A 16,316-nucleotide genomic window follows, 5' to 3' on the forward strand; every position below is an offset into this window, starting at 1 on the left:
TGTGCACGCCCTTGAATATGTTTACCAACTCCCATTCTATAAAATATATAGAAAATAATGATATATAGGAAATAAATATATAGGAAATAATGAGAGTTGACAAATTAAAAACTTAATTTTTTTTATTTATTATTATTATAATAAAACTATAATCCACACTGGACGTCCATATTGTGTGTGCCTGTGTGTTTTGAGGGAGCCTATATTAAATAATGAACATAACAAAAACTGCCTGCGGATGCATGCAGTTAATGTTGATTAACCTAATAAAGATAAATAATAAAAGCAACGTGTCATAGACGCTTAAAAAATGTTTAACTCAACAATGAAACATCAAACATAGATTAAAGATTGTACATAGTCAATCAAATGAACTTTAAACAATTAAAAAATGCAACAAATATTTGTTTGGGCCCGATCTACTAATACTATTTTTTTATATTTAGTTTTGTTTTGCTTAAGTTGCACACTACTTTGGTCACGTATAAATATCATTATAATTATATTGTATAAAAAATAATATTGTAACTATAAGCCTACATCATGCTGACGATCAAAAACAAAATGCCATGATATCTCATGCAATTGTCCTCTGACCGAGTGCATCTTAAATTACATGAATGACACTCCTCATAGAGCTTGAGTAGCACATTCTTTATGATATATAATTTGTAAAATAGACTTGCGGGTTAAGAAAACAGCATAGGAGGAAGTTGCCACGGGCCTTGGTGCAGATAAAAAGTTTTTAAAAAGTATATTTATATAGACAGATAGGTAAATAGATAGAATAGACAGTAATATATTGATCTTTGCAACAGTTGTCGATCCGCTGAGCGCTGCAGACGCCTGCTCGCCGCTTCTGCTCTCACGCGCCCAAAATGTAAGTTTATGATTGGGTCAGCCCAATGTCAATAAAGAAAATAACCAATGGGCTGCAGATTATGGCACATGGGCCGGTCAGATCATAAGAAGATTTTTACAGTCTCTCCTATAATATATTTTATCTACTTTTGGGGAAATTATTTCTTTAATTTTTATTGAAATAAAAGCAGTATTTAATCTTTTTAAAACAATTGTAAGGTCAATATTATTAGCCTCATTAAGATATTTGTTGTTCGACTGGCTACAGAACAAAACACTTATCCAATCACTTGCCTAATTAACCTAGTTAAGACTTTAAATGGCACTTTAAGCTGAATACTAGTATCTTGAAAAATAAGCAGAAAAATATGTATGTACTGTCATCAAAGCAAAGTTAAAATAGTTAATAGAAAAGAGACAGTGTGCCACAACATGGGTTAAAAAAAATAAAAAAATAAATAAACAACAAGTAAACAATAAATAAATAAATAACAATAAGTAATAAATAAATAAATAAGCAATAAGTAATAAATAGAAAAATTATAACTAAAAAAATAAATAACAAAATCAGAAAAAACAAATAAATAAGTAAATAACAATAAGTAAAATAAAAAAATTAATAAATAACAATAAGTTAAATAAGTAAATAAATAACAATAAGTAAAATAAAAAAATTAATAAATAACAATAAGTAAAATAACAAAATTAATAACAATAAGTAAAATAAATAAATAAATAAATAAATAAATAAATAACAATAAGTACAATAAATAAATAAATAAATAAAATAAATAAATAAAAATAAGTAAAATAAATAAACAATAAGTAAAAAATAAATAAATAAATAAATAAATAAATAAATAACAATAAGTAAAATAAATAAATAACAATAAGTAAAATAAATAAATAACAATAAGTAAAATAAATGAATAAATAACAATAAGTAAAATAAATAACAATAAGTAAAATAAATAAATAAATAAATAACAATAAGTAAAATAAATAAATAAATAAATAACAATAAGTAAAATAAATAAATAAATAAATAACAATAAGTAAAATAAATAAATAATAAGTAATAAATAAATAAATAAATAAATAACAATAAGTAAAATAAATAAATAATAAGTAATAAATAAATAAATAAATAAATAACAATAAGTAAAATAAATAAATAAATAAATAACAATAAGTAAAATAAATAAACAATAAGTAAAATAAATAAATAAATAAACAATAAGTAAAATAAATAAATAAATAACAATAAGTAAAATAAATAAATAAATAACAATAAGTAAATAAATAAATAAATAAACAATAAGTAAAATTAATAAACAATAAGTAATAAATAAATAAATAACAATAAGTAAAATAAATAAATAAATAAATAACAATAAGTAAAATAAATGAATAATAAGTAAAAAATAAATAAATAAATAACAATAAGTAAAATAAATAAATAAATAACAATAAGTAAAATAAATAAATAAATAAATAAATAACAATAAGTAAAATAAATGAATAATAAGTAAAAAATAAATAAATAAATAAATAACAATAAGTAAAAAATGAATAAATAAATAAGTTAGTTTTTAAAAATAATACGTGTTGGAAAAAAAACTTGGAAGCAACACTTGGAAAATATTTTTTAAATTAATAAAAATTCATAGGAGGGCTAACAATTGTGACTTCAACTGTAAATAAATAAACATTTTGTCTTTTGCTTTCAAAAACACATGAATAACAAGCAGCGGTTCATTCCGTTGTGGTGAACCCTGATGAATAAAGGGACTAAGCTGGAGAAAAATGAATGAATGAATGAATGAAGAACAAGCACAAAATTGGAAAAGTGACACATGGAAATCAATGTCCGTCGATTTCCAACATTCTTCAAAATATCTTCTCTCTTTTTCAGAAGAACGAAACATGGAGGATGCACTCTAAAAAATGGGTCAAAAAAATGAGTCAAACATGGACAAACCTAACAAATTAATTGACATTTTCATTCCCTTATTGATCAGGGTTCGCCTCAGCGGAATTAACCGCCAACTACTCTATGTTTCAGGCAGGGGACCCCCATCCAGCCGCATAATTGAAATTTAATTAAAATTAATAACTTAACATTGGGTTTGTCCGTATTAAGAGTTTTTATTAACGCATTTTGGTGTTTTTATTTACACACTAACAGAAGATCCTCGAAAAGTTTGGCTTAGGGCCCCTAGACGTCTAGGAATCGGCTCTGCTTTTAGTGAAATAAGAAGTAGACTAGTGAACGCACACACATCAGCAGATGTCCCTAATGTGCAGCCTCTTCCTTGCGGCTAATTCAGCTTAGCGGCCCGGCTTTACCTCGGCTCAGGGCTGCGCTGCTTCCTGCCAAATAATGTGATTTCAGACGCAGCCCAGTCCTTCCCAGAAGGGCAGAGAAAGGGGAAAGCATGACTCGGTGCTCTCACTTTGTCAGCCACACCTTTAAAACCAGCACAGACGACCAAGCACATTATGGCTGCACAATATACCGCTTTAGCATCGTTATGGTTTATCGTTAGCATTGAATCGGGATTATAATCAAACAGGAAGTTCAGAACATGTCATTTGCAGAGTCACTGCAAAGTTTATTATACTATAAACAGTATTGGGTGATGAATTATAATATTAAAATTGTATTTACATTACTTATTTACTATGTCTGAAAATAGTTTAATGACTAATTAAGTTATTTAATAGGAAATTGAATTACTTGTGTCAATACCACTTAAAATTAGGAATGCATCGTGTTTGGCATAACAAAAAATGGGTGAAAATGAGCCGAAAAATGCTTTGGTTTTCACACTGGACACAGAAAGCGATGTAAATCAAACTGAATATATGTTATAAAACCCATTTATTTCAATGGCTTGCGAATACATTGAATATTTAAATACTATAATCCATCTTGGGTAAGTTACTTCAAAAAAAGTAATTAATTACTAATTACATCATTTAAATTGTATTTAAATGATTTTTCTAATGTCCATGTCTGAAAAGTAAATTTAATTATTCAATAAGGAATTTAATTACATCAGTCAATATTATTTAAAATTAGAAAGGCACCGTATTTGGCATTAAAAAAAACGGGTGAAAAGATGAGCTGAAAAAATGCTTTGGTTTTCACACTGGATGCAGAAAGCGATGTAAATAAAATTGAATATATGTTATAAAACCCATTTATTGCAATGGCTTGCGACAATATGAAGTATTCAAAGTTTAACTATAATCAGTATTGGGCAAGTTTACTTGAAAAAGTAATGAATTACTAATTACATCATTAAAATTGCACTTAAACGACTTTGAATTACCATGTCTGAAAAGTCATTTAATTATTCAATAAGGAATTTAATTACTTCAGTCAATACTACATAAAATTAGGAATGTCCTGAATTTGGCATTACAGAAAAACGGGTGAAAATATGAGCTGAAAAAATGCTTTGATTTTCACACCGGACGCAGAAAGCGATGTAAATCAAATTGAATAAACACTAGAAAACCCATTTATTTCAATGGCTTGCAAAAATGGCTTGAGTATTCAAAGTTTAACTAGAATCAGTATTGGGCAAGTTTATTCGAAAAAGAAATGAATTACTAATTACAGCATTCAAATTTAGGGATGTGAACCTACACTGGTTTTACGGTTCGGTTCAGTTCCGATTATCATGCCCTCGATTCAGTTCAATTCGATATCTCGGTGCATTGACGATGCTTTCCATACACACTTTTTATTTACTTCACAGCACAAGAAAAATATATTATATTAATATTTATGTATTATTTGTAATACATTTTTTTCTTTTAAAGGGCACATAGTTTACCTCTTTTTTATGATTATATATTAATATTCTGGTTCTTCTGAGTGTGCCAGTTTAGGTTCAGTTTAAAACACAATTCAGATTTTTTTATTATAATGTGTTAAAAAGTGTCATGTTGGGGGCGTGTCCACAGTTCGCTGATTTATGGGTGTGTTGCTTAACATGTAAATTAGTTACGGCTTACCGCCAACGTAACAAGGGGGCGGGGCCATGAGCTCACCCGCTCTGTGTTTGCAACACAGACAGGCAGACTGAGAGGATCCGCATTCAGTCGTACATGTACGACTCTGACACAGACCAAGCAGCGAGTACAAAATCATTTGTGTCTTTGTACAGTTTTACAGCCAACTGTGTGCTAGTTTCAAGTGCTGAGCTTGCACACAGAAACTAATAACCACGCACACTGAATTAACTTTGACTGAGGCACCGGATGCGCCGCTCGAAGCCGCGACACGGCACACCAGACACTCTCTGTAGCGCGGCAGAGACATGAAGTGTCCTGAATCATCGCGCCATGCATTTTTGAATTCTAAACAGGTTTCTGCAGCGGTCCGCGGCGCCCAGCCGTCGACTTGAGTACCCTGATAGAAACCTTTGTTTAGAATTCTAAAACGCATGCTAGTTAAGATCACAGGGAGCTTCTGGGATCGTGAGAAATGCAAACGGCTGAAGTATAAGGTAGACTCAATGAGAAGTACACATGTTTGCAAACCTACCTAAAGATACAACTAATAATTCCGATTAGAGCGATAATGTGGAGAATATTGCTCTTGTGTTGAGCCCAATGAGCCTTGCATCTAAAAATAGTGCTAGCGTGTTCCTTTAGTGATATCGCTTCGACTCACGCTGAAAATGACGAACGTGAATCAACAAACTGAGGATATGATGACGCGCCTGTCAATCAATATTGGTGGGCGGGGGGACCGCTCTCCTACGTCAAGTAGCGGTCGATTTGAAAACCGCTCCAATTGGTCCACCGTTTTTTATGTTGTTAAATTGAAAAAAAAAGCACTGGGTGTGTTTATATCACCCCAATATGACGGTCTATACACCATACATGCACATATGTCTGTCCAAACAGCTTGAAAAGTTTTTTACCACAGGTGCCCTTTAACACAAACAGTCAGAACTGTACCTTTAAAACTCAAGTACATGCACAGAACAACATGAGCATTTATAGCAAATAAACAAATGTAAATGACTAACAGCAGGCAGCATCAGGACATGCTCATCCACAGAATTAAACCCAATCAACTAATAAATGCACGAAAAGAAAAGTATCCGACTTACTGGAATGAAGCAGCAGGAAAACAACGTAAACTTCAATGTTATTTAGCCCTAAATAGAGATTATACCACAGCAACATTTCAGAGTCCAGTAAGGGACAGTAAATTAAGAACAATGACCAAATACAGGCTGAGTGCTTACAGTCTGACTGTAGAGATGGGCCGATACAGACAGAACTGGCAACCCAGAGAGCCGCATCAGCCCACACTGTGCTCAGGCAGAGGTGGAGACAGAGGAACACTTCCTCACTCGCTGCACAAACTATCAGCACATCAGAGAAACATTCTACCCCAAACTACAGAGCATTTACCCACAATTCACTGAGTTACACAACAAAACACAACTGCAATATTTACTAGAGGAAAAAACTGACTGTGTCCTTCTAGCGGCGCAATAAATTAATGCCGGTTACAAACAGAGCAGATCAGTGATGCACTTGCAAACACGCAAACACACACACACACACACACACACACACACACACACAGCGAAACACACCATTATTATAATAAATGAATCATTGTAAATATACTGATTTTATTGTTTTTATTACTGTTTTATCAGTTTATTCTGATCTCTTAATATTTTTGTATTGATTTGTATGACTAATATATGTTGAATAATAATATGATATATTAAATATTATGATATATTGAATATTAATGTGATATATTGAATAATATGATGTATTGCTGATATTTTATTTAATTATTATATATAAATATCGTCTTTTTTTTTACTACTACTATTTACTGTGTTTACTGTTTTTATCATACATGTATGTTACATTTTATGTAAACTTTAGAACTGCTTTGGCAATACATTTGTAACATTTGTCATGCCAATAAAGCAAATATTGAATTGAATTGAACTGAATTGAGAGAGAGAGATATACATATGCTGGATAAGTTGGCGGTTCATTCCGCTGTGGTGACCCCAGATTAATAAAGGGATTAAGCTGAAAAGAAACTGAATAAATGAATGAATATCTAAACATGGAAAGCAGATATAGCGTTTATTTTAACAGCACAAGCTAACGGCACTGATTTGGAGCGATTTGAGCAACATGGGGTGGAAACTGACGCCACACCGTCAAAAAAAAACAATGCTTAATATCTCAGACACCAAACCAGCACAAACTTTCATGCTTGCGACACAAATCAGCACAAATGAATGGCATAGTTTTGTGGATTATTTATTTTTATGGAGGACAACTTCATGAAGGATTGTGCTTTACCTGATTAGGTCTCCGTGCAGCTGCAGGTAAAGGCCCTGCACGTCTCTCTGAGCGCACAGCTCCTCAGCGGGGGTGTTGGTGGAGCACAGCACCAGCTTCAGGTCCGGCTGGCCGCTGCTGGAGGTCTGAGGGCCCGAGGCTGTAGGCTGCGGCTCTGAGGCCCCGTATAGACACACACAGCCCCTTTGAGTGTCGCCCTTCAGCCAGTCCCGTTCACGAGAGCCGAAACGCGTCTTCCGGGTCACACAGCCCCGACTCCCGTTCCTCTTCATGTTACGCTGAGGACGAGAGGAGAGATCAGATGCTCAAATTATGCCCTTCTAGAAAATAAAGGCCAAATAAAGTGCTTCAGGGCCCAAATCAGCCCTTAAAAACCACAGATTGGCACTGTTGGGACTCCACCCTGAAACCCTGAGTCTGTTTCAGGCTTTGTTTTCCAGAACTGCAGTGGCATAAATATTTACTGGGACCAGAAATGTCTAAAGAGAGCTGTGTGAGCTGAGAGAGACCACAGGTCATTAGACAGATGCTGAAATAATTTACTGATGGAGATTTCCCCTGATTAACTGACCAATGGCATCAGCAGCACAGAGCGTCCAACATAACAACACTGGGCCTTTCTTTAGACGGAAGAAAGAAAGTCATACAGGTTTAGAACAAACAAATAATACAAATAACAATACAAATAATACAAATAATATTAGCTAACATCATTATATTATTGTTAAATATAGTTTATTTATACTGCTATTTTTTATTAATATTAACAGTAATTATTTTAACACAATTAGTATTCAAAATAATCATAATATTGTTGTTTAGTATTCATTTGGCTTTGGAATTTATCCATATCATCGTAATTATACAGGTTTGGAACAATGCATATATTAAAATGTAACAATAACAGTTATATATAAAATAAATATTGTCGTTGTTGATGTAATAAATAGTAAATAAATAAATAATATGAATAAATAATAAATTTTATATATATATATATATATATATATATATATATATATATATATATATATATATATATATATATATATATATATATATATATATATATATATATATATATATATATATATTCAACAGTTCTGTCTGGTTCTCTGATCTGATTGGCTCACAGCTGTGCGATATTCCCGTAATAACAGCCCTCATACAGCCTCTTCACCCTTCTGTATTACTCTGCCCACAGAGTGAAAGCAGATTAATAAACTTATTAGTTTGAGAAATATTGCAGCTGTTGAACAACATAATGTACTTTTGGGGCTTTTTAAGGCTAGAATGTAGTGTTTAGATTATTTCGGAGATTCAGCTCATTTGCGGCCATCAGCCTGTCATATTGAGCAGAGCAAAGAGAGTTGACGTTCCGCCACAAGATGGCGACAGAGACCGCATAATAAGGCCATAAGGGGAGAAAAACAGCATAATTTCAAACTACAGCTGATCGATCATTATAGAACAGGTAAGTGACACTCTAAGTCAGGGGTCACCAAACTTGTTCCTGGAGGGCCGGTGTCCTGCAGATTTTAGCTCCATCCCTAATCAAACACACCTGAACAAGCTAATCAAGGTCTTACTAGGTATACTTGAAACAACCAGGCAGGTGTGTTGAGGCAAGTTAGAGCTAAACCCTGCAGGGACACCGGCCCTCCTGGACTGAGATTGGTGACCCCTGCTCTAAGTCCATCTCTCTCTTTTGTATTTTGTAGTGCTGCATTTATACCATAGTAATCTAGTAGTGTTTGCTTTGGCTTTTTCGGGGTTAATTATTGTGATCTTCTGATTGCAACAGAGAAATACTGGGAAATCTCTGTAGACTGATGGTATTTCATGCCATTCAGCCTTATAATCTCAAAATGTGAGCAAAATCACCTATTTTGTCATCACTTTAGACATTTTTTAGATTTTAGATCTGAATGATTCACTAGCGTAAAGTGACGTTTCTAAATGAGCAACACTTTCTTCTGTTCTGAAATCAGCTGCAGATGTGAATCAATGGCGGAAGAAAGTAGTTCCTCTTACAAAAGGGTTTTTGAGACTCTCCGTGTTTGATTTTCTTTTTTATGCACACGATTATGCTGTCTAACTGTTGTATAAAAGCAATATCACACGAGTAGCAGTGCAATATGGCTGTATATCGAACCTGGTGTGGGGCACTAAAGGACTCGGCCTGCGCCTCGAGCCAAGGCACGCCTCCCACCAGTGCTGATACATATACATATATATATATATATATATATATATATATATATATATATATATATATATATATATATATATATATATATATATATATATATATATATATATATATATATATATATATATATATATATATATATGTACACACATATCTTATTTATACGTTTATATTTATTTATGCATGTATATGTGTATTTTTTAATATTATTTTTGTTTTATTTATTTAATGGTTTTGATTTAATTTATTATATCATCAACAACATTTTAAAATATGCATCGTTCCAAACCTGTATAATAATATGCATAAATTCCAAAACCAAAATAAATGCCAAAGAATAACAACATTTATTGTATAATCCATATATAGTGCAATCAATTGCAGCAAACCAGAATCAGTATAATGTCATTAGATGCTCACAGGCTCATCATTATAAACTGCTCCCATCATATCATCCAATAAAATGAGCTTTGACAACCAATGTCTGCCATTTATGCATTTTATTTTTCCCATTTGCCAAATTCTGACCACATGTAACTGAAAAATCTCACACACACGTCGCTAATTATATGCATATAATAATGCACTTAAAACTCTGATACAGATATTTTAAAAAAAGAGCCCATCAAACATCATTTTAATCAAATGTGTCACTGTTATTATTACCTTTCTCCACCATCTGCACTCATCTGACAGGTGACATAATGACACAATAACCATAATGACGTTTATTAATCCTGAACAACGAGAACTGGATGGATTTAACGCAGTAAATAAAATGTATTTGTCACATAGATAAGAGTAACTAGACAGGACAGGAATGCAGTGGTCTAATAATAGTCAAAGATCACTGTAAGAACCTGCTCGCATTCATTTACAGACCAGCAGTTAAAGGAGGAGGAATAAACTGACATCTGGCTTTCTTCTGATTATCTATTACAGCGGCTGAATATAATAATATCACTCATGTGGATGTGTTATATGAGGTGTATTATGATGATAATAGCTTATAATAACTTCATACAGCACGCTTCTTCGCTCATAAACAGAATGAAAGCAAGCTGTTTTAATACTGTTTTCATTAACTGTTCATATTTATTGATATATATATATAACTGATTTGTTTTTCTGCAGTTTTTTTTTTATTAGTGCTAAGTTATTCAGTAGTCAGTAATATATTTTAAGTTTAGCATCCAAGTCTGGTAGAAGAAAGCTTGGATTCAACCCAAATATAATTTTTTACTGCAGATTTTTATATTGTTGTTGTATGAGAGAGTATGTATAAATACACACATGTATACATGTAATAAATAATATATATATATATAGGCGATGCGGTGGCATAGTGGGTAGCGCTGTCACCTCACAGCAAGAAGGTTGCTGGTTCGAGCCTCGGCTGGGTCAGTTGGCATTTCTGTGTGGAGTTTGCATGTTCTCCCCATGTTCGTGTGGGTTTCCTCAACAGTCCAAAAACATGGGCTCTAGGTGAATTCACATACAAGATATTTTTTATTTTAGGATCATAAGGCTGAACGGCATGAAATGCCATCTCATTTCCCAGTATTTCTCTGTTGCAATCGGGAGATCACAATAATTAACCCTAAAAAAGCCAAAGCAAAGCAAACACTAAAAGATACTATGGTTTAAATACAGCAGATATACAAAAGAGCGAGATCGACTTAGAAAGTCACTTACCTGTTTTATAATGATTTGATCAGCTGTAGTTTGAATTTAGGCAAGGCAAGTTTATTTATATAGCAAATTTCATACACAGTGACAATTCAAAGTGCTTTACATAAACAAGAATAAAAAAAGACAAGTATAAGAAAAAATAATAATAATTTATGCTGTTTTTCTCCCCTAAGGACTTATTATGCGGTCTCTATCGCCATCTTGTGGCGCAACTCTCTTTGCTCTGCTGTGTATGACAGGCTGATGGCCGCCAACGCGCTGAATCTCCGAAATTATAAATGTTTAAAATAAGCACTATCCTTATAAATATACTGCATAGTTGCAATCTAAACAACTACATTCTAGCCTAAAAAAAAGTCTCAAAAGTACATTAAGTTGTATATTTGTTGTATATCTCCCGATTGCAACAGAGAAATACTGGAAAATGAGATGGCAATAGGGATGGCTGACGTGAAACTGACGTTTCGACACAGTGTCGAGATCCTGAAGTGCAAGTGTTTCGAAACACTGTACCGAAGCATGATCCGAAACACCCAGGTCACGTGACTAAAGTGTTTCGAAACACCCAGGTCGCGCGACTAAAGCGTTTCGAAACACCCAGGTCACGCGACTAAAGTGTTTCGAAACACCTGGTCACGTGACTAAAGCATTTCGAAACACCCAGGTCACGCGACTAAAGTGTTTCGAAACACCTGGTCACGTGACTAAAGCGTTTCGAAACACCCAGGTCACGTGACTAAAGCGTTTTGAAACACCCCTGTCACGTGACTAAAGTGTTTCGAAACACCTGGTCACGTGACTAAAGTGTTTCGAAACACCTGGTCACGTGACTAAAGCGTTTCGAAACACCCAGGTCACGTGACTAAAGCATTTTGAAACACCCCTGTCACGTGACTAAAGTGTTTCGAAACACCCAGGTCACGTGACTAAAGCATTTTGAAACACCCCTGTCACGTGACTAAAGCGTTTCGAAACACCCAGGTCACGTGACTAAAGCATTTTGAAACCCCCCTGTCACGTGACTAAAGTGTTTCGAAACACCTGGTCACGTGACTAGATTCAAAGCATCGATCAGTTCAGAAGCGTTTCGAGACTTGGAGAATCTGCATTTGACTGACGGCGTCAAATATAAGCTTTTGTCACGTATGGCCTAGTGGACCGTAGTTTTGGCCTAGTTTTGGGTTCGAATACCGACTTGTTCAAATACTCCAAAATCCAAATTTTATTTATTTTAATCATGTGACTGTTTATGGTGTAGTCTAGATAGGACACAGCTGCGCCATCAATTTAGCATCATTTTTGTAACTGTAAAACAATGATTCATATTTTACAGTACTATGATGGTTGGGTTTAGGGTTGAGGTAGACGTTAATAAAATACAATAAATGGGAAATTTTTTGAATAATATAAATAATTCTTGTTAACTTCTGTCCACAACTGTGTCTGATCTAGCAACAGCCCTGTTTTATGACTAAAACAAAGTGTTTATTCGGATGTCAGACCAATGCTGAAACAAAACGATACAAGAATAAAGCATTTCAAACTGATATTAAAGCATTTCAAAATAACTGTATCAGTCTGGATTCGAACCAACAATCCTTGCATGGAAGTCAGGAACCCTAACCACTTCACTATTTCACTTGACGGTTCGATACTACAAAGTGGGGTTTAATACCTCAATTTTGTCAACACTTTGCTGAAGCTGTTCCAGTGCAATACATAAAAAATGACCACTAGGCGTCACTGTAGAGTGGGGTTTTGAAACGAAGCTTCGAGACATTTGATTCAACTGCTTCAGTGTTTCATGAAACCCCGCTTTGCCCACCACTAGATGGCATTTCATGCCGTTCAGCCTTATAATCTTAAAATGTAATCAAAATCACCTGTTTTGTGATCACTTTAGATATCACACTAGAGCAGGGGTGTCAAAGTCAATTCCTGGAGGGCCGGAGCCCTGCAGAGTTTAGTTCCAACCCTGCTTCAACACACCTATCTGTAGGTATCAAACAAGCCTGAAGGACTCGATTAGTTTGATCAGGTGTGTTTAATTAGGGTTGGAACTAAACTGTGCAGAGCCGCGGCCCTCCGGGAACTGGCTTTGACACCTGTGCACTAGAGAATCATTAAAATACTAGCTCTAAAGCAGGGGTGTCGAACTCAGTTCCTGAAGGGCCGCAGCCCTACACAGTTTAGTTCCAACCCTGCTTCAACGCACTTGCCTGTAGGTTTCAAACAAGCCTGAAGGACTAAATTAGTCAGATCAGGTGTGTTTATTAGAGTTGGAACTAAACTGTGCAGAGCTGCGGCCCTGCAGGAACGGAGTTTGACACCCCTGCTTTAAAATTCATGTGTTTTAAGCAACAGTTTCTGCTGTTCTGACGTCAGCTGCAGATGTGTATGAATGGTGGAATAAAGTAGTTCCTCTTACAAAATGTTTTTTGAGACTCTCCGTGTTTGTTTTTCTTTTTATATACACGATTATGCCATCGAAGTGTTGTATAAATGCAATATCACACGAGTAGCAATGCGATGTGGCTGCATATCGTCACTGGTGGGACACTAAGGCACTCGGCCAGCGGCCTCAAGCCAATGCACGCCTCCCACTAGTGCCGATATACATCAATATATCAATTGTGATATTGACAATTTCACCAGATAGCTTTGTTTCCAAACAGCTCTGTTTAGAAATAATTCAGTAAGATTGATTTGGATGATTCTAAAGGAGGGTATCATGCATAAAATAAAATAAAATAAACAAAATAAAAGCACAGATACATGTGAAATAGACAGTGCTTTGTGCTTTTCTGGGAGAATCGAACAAGATTTAAGGACAGCAATTGAATAATCAAAATGTAAGAACACTGTGTAGTCTTCATTATAAAAATAATTCAATTATTTTAAAAAATGTTAAAGATACCAATGGTAAATTTATTGTGTCTGAATGCTTACACTGTCTCAGGCCTTAAAACACATACAAATAATCACTTTCACTCCGTTATCCTTACATTCTGCAGTGATTCCACAAATCACATCTGAAATATTTCTCCTGGACAACTAATTCCAACATCTAAACTCAACATTGCACTGCGAAGTGAATATTGCGAATGCGCACATTGCGCCATCGATGCTGAACCGATATATTGTGCAGCCCTACATGTTAGCTCAGCTTGCCATACTTAATCACATTTCAGATGTATTACAATATTACTTTTTAACTGACATGCTAAAATAACAATCAGCAGACTACTAATGGTATCCATCACTATCCAAAATAGCAATTACAAAAGCATCCAGAATGCACCCTTCGTGAACGTCCCCTTAAAAGTAATCACACTAAACTATTCTCATCCCAGATAATAAACTAATGAGGAGAAGGGATATGAAGTGACAACCATATAAATTGAGATGACATTACTGATATGGGCCATTCACTACCAACTGGCTGCATCCCAAATCCTAGTACGCCGCCTACACAGGCAGCAACATGTGCCATGTGTAGGCTACCAAGCGAATATGCTGTCTATGTAGGGTGCTCCCTAGATTTTGAGACACGTGTGGAGGTGTTAAACAGATAACTGCAGTTCATGGACTCACACGTACTTTTAAATTATAATTTATTATTATTTTATTTACTTATTTTACCTTCTATCACCCTGGCCTTATGATATTTATATCATATTTGAGCTATTGTCCTGTATATGTTGTTTAAAGAATGATAAACAAATAAAAATAAAATAAAAGAATCCTATTTTAAGCTATTTGTTACAACCAATATACATATTAGGCTGTAAACCAATACATGCTAGCATCCTACAGCTGTCTATGTAGACTATTATGCTATTTATTTAAACAACAATATAAAATAACATACTACATAGCTATAATTTTAAGCAATGGCTTTAACCAATACACGTTAGTGCAGCTGTCTATGTAGGGTGCTCGCTAGGATTTGAGACACGGTGGCGGCGTGTGGAAGTGTTAAACAGATAATTGCTGATGCAGTTCACGGATTCACACACGTACTTTGGCCCTGTCGTTTAACAGCAACACTGCGAGATAAACAGAGCCGGATCTGGTACCTTTAAAACGCGTATTCCAGTTCCCGCTCGGGCTGTCGGTGCGGCGGCTCGGTCAGATCCAGCTCCGTGCAGCACCGCGTTCAGCGCCGCTCCGCTGCCCGCCCGGCCGTCCTCCACATCGGCTGCATTTCTCCGCTCCGTGTCGGCACTCGGGAGCGACCGCGCGGTGCTTTTCTCGTCCTTCATTTCCCCTACATTTGACGTCTTTCAACACAGAAATCCAGATGTAAGATAGCGAGCGGCGAGGGATAAATTCCAGTACAGGAGGCGGTAGAAAAAGCCCATCCTGATTTGATGAGACGCCATAGTGGGACTGAAGGCTCACGGCTGTCAAATAAACCCAATCAATAAACATAAGGGGGCGGCGCTACTTATTATTCAAAGAACACCGCCCATTGATGTGCTTCCGGTTATTAATTATTCATGAGGAGGCTTAAAGGGGTAGTTCAACAGCAAACGGAGATTTACTGTTAATTTACTCACTCTCAGTGAACTGTAAACTTTCGTAAATCAACTAATTAGTAAACTAATGTAATGTTTTTTCTTTTATTTATGCTTTTAAGTTGCATTATGGGAGCTTGATCTTTCCTCAAACAACTTTTGATGTTGAAAAGTTTGGAAAAGTGACTTTTATTGACATTTGTAATAGTTTGAGGTGATAAATTTCTTGGTTTGGCGCTACTTATTGTTTATAAAACACTGGCCATTCATGTGCTTCTGGTGATCATTTATTCATGAGGATACTTAGTAAACTAATGTAAACTAATGTAAAGCATAGTGGGGGGGGGTGCGTGTGAATAGTGAAAAGTGGGGGGTGGGGGTACTTGGGGGGACGGTGGAGAGCGTGGGGGGGGTATGGAGATGGTTGCGCATTAGGTTTGGTGCGCATGGGTACTGTACCCCATGGGGTCAGGGGTGGGGGGTGGATTTCTGGGTGTTTTCCGGGAGACAGGACAATACGGGAGATGGGTCTGAAATACGGGAGACTCCCGGGGAAAATGGGAGTGTTGGCAGGTATGTGTGGGAGCTTGATCTTTCCTCAAACAACTTTTGGTGTTTAAAAGTTTGAAAAAAGTGACTTTTATTGATGTTTGTAATAGTTT

The 16,316-nt window shown here is 35.2% G+C and overlaps 1 protein-coding gene across 1 annotated transcript in view; it reads right to left on the reverse strand.

The window, feature by feature from the left end:
* phlpp2 (PH domain and leucine rich repeat protein phosphatase 2) overlaps positions 1 to 15,509 on the reverse strand; it is a 70,184-nt gene extending 54,675 nt beyond the window's left edge. The window contains exons 1-2 of the mRNA XM_056460799.1: positions 15,214 to 15,509; positions 7,231 to 7,508 (exon numbers count right to left, since the gene is read on the reverse strand). Of these exons, the coding sequence (XP_056316774.1) occupies positions 7,231 to 7,508; positions 15,214 to 15,399 (464 nt within the window). The 5' untranslated portion in view covers positions 15,400 to 15,509. The remainder of the gene's footprint in view (positions 1 to 7,230; positions 7,509 to 15,213) is intronic.
* Positions 15,510 to 16,316: the final 807 nt, after the last annotated feature.

The sequence above is a fragment of the Danio aesculapii genome, chromosome 7, assembly GCF_903798145.1.
Source record: "Danio aesculapii chromosome 7, fDanAes4.1, whole genome shotgun sequence".
NCBI lineage: Eukaryota > Metazoa > Chordata > Actinopteri > Cypriniformes > Danionidae > Danio > Danio aesculapii.